The sequence below is a fragment of the Otolemur garnettii genome, unplaced genomic scaffold (genome assembly GCF_000181295.1).
Source record: "Otolemur garnettii isolate 467f Iridium unplaced genomic scaffold, OtoGar3 scaffold00050, whole genome shotgun sequence".
NCBI classification, from domain to species: Eukaryota; Metazoa; Chordata; class Mammalia; order Primates; family Galagidae; genus Otolemur; species Otolemur garnettii.
The window spans coordinates 7,416,541-7,419,927 of record NW_003852445.1 but is presented as its reverse complement, the minus strand read 5'-3'; the positions used below and the strand labels follow the sequence as shown (position 1 = coordinate 7,419,927).

The 3,387-nt window shown below is 41.0% G+C and overlaps 1 protein-coding gene across 1 annotated transcript in view; it reads right to left on the bottom strand.

Annotated features, from left to right (window-relative positions):
* Window positions 1-3,387, bottom strand: part of RAD51 (RAD51 recombinase) — a 39,011-nt gene that overhangs the window by 27,050 nt on the left and 8,574 nt on the right. The window contains exon 4 of the mRNA XM_003791822.3: window positions 3,149-3,240. Within this exon, the coding sequence (XP_003791870.1) occupies window positions 3,149-3,240 (92 nt within the window). The remainder of the gene's footprint in view (window positions 1-3,148; window positions 3,241-3,387) is intronic.

The window sequence follows — 3,387 nt, the reverse complement described above, 5'->3', positions numbered from 1 at the left end:
GGCTGCAGCCGTCATTGTTGTTTGGCGGGTCCGGGCTGGGGATTCGAACCCGCCACCTTAGGTGTATGTGGCTGGCGCCTTAGGCGGTTGAGCTATAGGCACCGAGCCCCCTTCGTCTTCTTAATGCCCCCTCCCAACTTGTTCTTCCTCAGAATTAATTAGGAGAGGCAAAAATAGGGTAAAATCCTAACTCAGTTCTCTCTTAAGATATATAGTAACATTTTGGTCTGCAAAGAAGACCAGTAGAGTAATTAAAGAAAGAAACAGTTAAAATGACAAGTGAGGAAGGAAAATAAGAAAAACAGGAGACTATCAAGCTGAGCCATTCAATATTAAACTTTTTTTGTTGTTGCTGTTTTCTCCAGAGAAAAACATCATATTAAACTTTAAAAAAAAATTTTTTTGAGGGGGCCGCTGGGTATGTTGCCTTATACCTATAATCCTAGCATTCTGGGAAGTCAAGCAGGGATGACTGCTTAAACACAGGAGTTCGAGGCTAACCTGAGCAAGAGTGAAACCATGTCTCTATAAAAAATAGAAAAATTAGCCAGGTGTAGGAGCATGTACCTGTATTCTCAACTACTTGGGAGACTCAAGCAGGGGCATCACTTGAGCCCCAGTTCCAGGTTGCATCAAGCTATAATGACACCATTGCACTCTAGCTGGGGTGACAGAACAAGACTCTGTCTAAACAATTTTTTTCTCTCCCAATTTAGATGTGATCTCAACTATGTTATCTAGGCTGGTCTCAAATTCAAATGATCTTCCTACCTTGGTCTCCCAAAGTGCTAGGATTATAGGTGTAAGCCTCCACACTCAGCCTAGGTAAATTTTGATTCATGAAGAACCAGAATATTTCTTTTTCTTTTTTGACTTTATTGACCTCAGTAAAGTGCCGAGACATCATAGCTCACAGCAACCTGAAACTCTTGGGCTCAAGTGATCTTCTTGACTCAGCCTCCCTAGTAGCTGGGACTACAGGTGCCTACAGGCTATTTTTAGAGAAAGGGCTCGCTCTTGCTCAGGCTAGTCTGGAACTCATGAACCTCAAGCAACTCACCTACCTCTAATTCCCAGAATGCTAAGATTCCCAGAGTGACCACAACCGGCCTGCTGCAAAATTTTTAAAGATCATTAATTAGATTATTTTTGAAAGAAGTTCAAAGCACAGTTAAGTAAATTTTATTTTATGTTTTTGAGACAGTCTTATTTTGTTGCCCTCGGTAGAGAGTGCCCTGGCATCACAGGCGGTGCCTGTGGCTCAAAAGAGTAGGGCACTGGTCCCGTATGCCAGAGGTGGTGGGTTCAAACCCAGCCTGGGCCAAAAATTGCAAAAAAAAAAAGAAAGAGAGAGAGAGAGACAGTGCCCTGGCCTCACAGCTCACAGCAACCCCAAACTCTTGGGCTCAAGCAATTCTCTTGCCTCAGCCTCCCAAATAGCTAAGACTACAGGCACCTGCCACAACACCCAGCTAGTTTTAGAGACAGGGTGTCACTCTTGGACAGGATGGTCTTGAACTTGTGAGCTCAAGCAATCTACCTGCCTCAGCCTCCTACAGTGCTAGGACTACAGGCATAAGCCATAGTGCCCAGCCCCTTATGAAGTTTTAATAGTCTTCATGGCAGTGCCCGTAGCTCAGTGGGTAGAGCACCAGCCACATACTGAGGCTGGCAGGTTTGAACCCAGCCTGGGCAAGCAAAACAACAAAGACAACTGAAACAACAACAAAAATAGCTGGGTGTTGTGGAGGTCTCCTGAAGTCCCAGGTGCTCGGGAGACTGAGACAAGAGAATTGCTTAAACCCAAAAATTTGAGGTTGCTGTGAGCTGTTATGCCACAGCACTCTACCCAGGGCAAAAGTTTGAGACTCTGTCTCCTAAAAAAAAAGTATGTAGTACTACTTACATGTAATGTATTAGGCAATTATTTAACCTACTATATCTGTTTCCATATCCACTCATGAATGGGAGTGTAAATAATGGAAGAAGAAACTGAAGGGGTCTAGGGAAAGTTTTTCCTCCCCAATGGAGGAGACATTAAGCATATTTATATATTGATAAAGACAATCTAATAGAGAGGTAAAACAGAAAATGGAAGGAATAAAGTCCCTGAGAAGGTGGAAGGAGATAATAACCAGATCACACTGGTAGGAAAGGTTTTGAGATGAAAAGGGACACTTTCTCCATTGCAACCTGAGATAAGAAAAAATGAACATAAATATAGATAGATATATAGATTTGATGAAAAGAACAGTTTAGGTCAATGGCTGAAAGTAAGGGTTGAAAAGCATGATGGTTTAAGAAAAGAGGACAAAGGATTAGATATCTAAGTGGGAAGCTATACCTAAATGAAGAAACTCAGTAGATTTGCCAAGAAATACTGACTGTTCATCCAAAGTTTGTCATCTTTATTTTTATTTTTTGAGACAGTCTCACCATGGCGTCCTCAGTAGAGTGCTGAGGCATCACAACTCATAGCAACCTCAAACTCTTGGGCTTAAACGATTCTCTTGCCTCGCCTCCCGAGTAGCTGGGACTACAGGTACCTGCCATGACGCCCAGCTATTTTTTTTTGTTGCAGTTGTCATTGTTGTTTAGCTGGCCGGGCTGGTTTTGAACCCACCAGCTTCAGTGTATGCGGCTGGCACCATAACCACTGTGCTATGGGTGCCAAGCCTGATGTTTATTTAAAAAAATTTTTTTTCTTAAATGTTCAGAACACTGCCCTCAGTCATCTTGAACTTAAAAGTGAAGTCAGTCAGTTTTATGGTATAATTTTTCTCCAATATAATCAGCTATTTAAGTATAGGCACTAAGAAAATGGATGGGATTCACCAAGGCTGGCATCTTTTCAAGTGCCTATGTGAAATGAGGGTATTTGTAAAGGAATTACTTTAACAATGAATCATAAAATCTAAACTAATAAAAATGAGAGCAGGTAAAGCCTACTAAAGTATTTGAAATCAACGATGTAGATAGATGTACTGGAAATCAATGATCTGGAAGTTTCTATGATATGGAAGAATTTTGCAGTAGGAAGGATATTCGAGGATAAGTGCTTTTTATGCCCATCCTAACAGATGCTTCTAAATAGCAGGAATCAACTGTATTCCTGCTGATTTGATTCACTAGAGCCCAAACAACTCACCTGGCATGTTACAGCCAGTGTATGACAGATCTGAGTCTTCCCAGTTCGGAATTCTCCAAACATCTCTGTGATAGATCCAGTTTCTATTCCACCTAAAACAGCAATAAGAAATGAATCTTAGCACAACACAAACATTTAAAAAATATAGAAGTGTTCTTGGAGTTCATCAGAAAGATGTTTATATAATTTAGAAATCCAATTTCTAATGAGCAATAATTTTTGTTTGCCTTTTTTTTTTT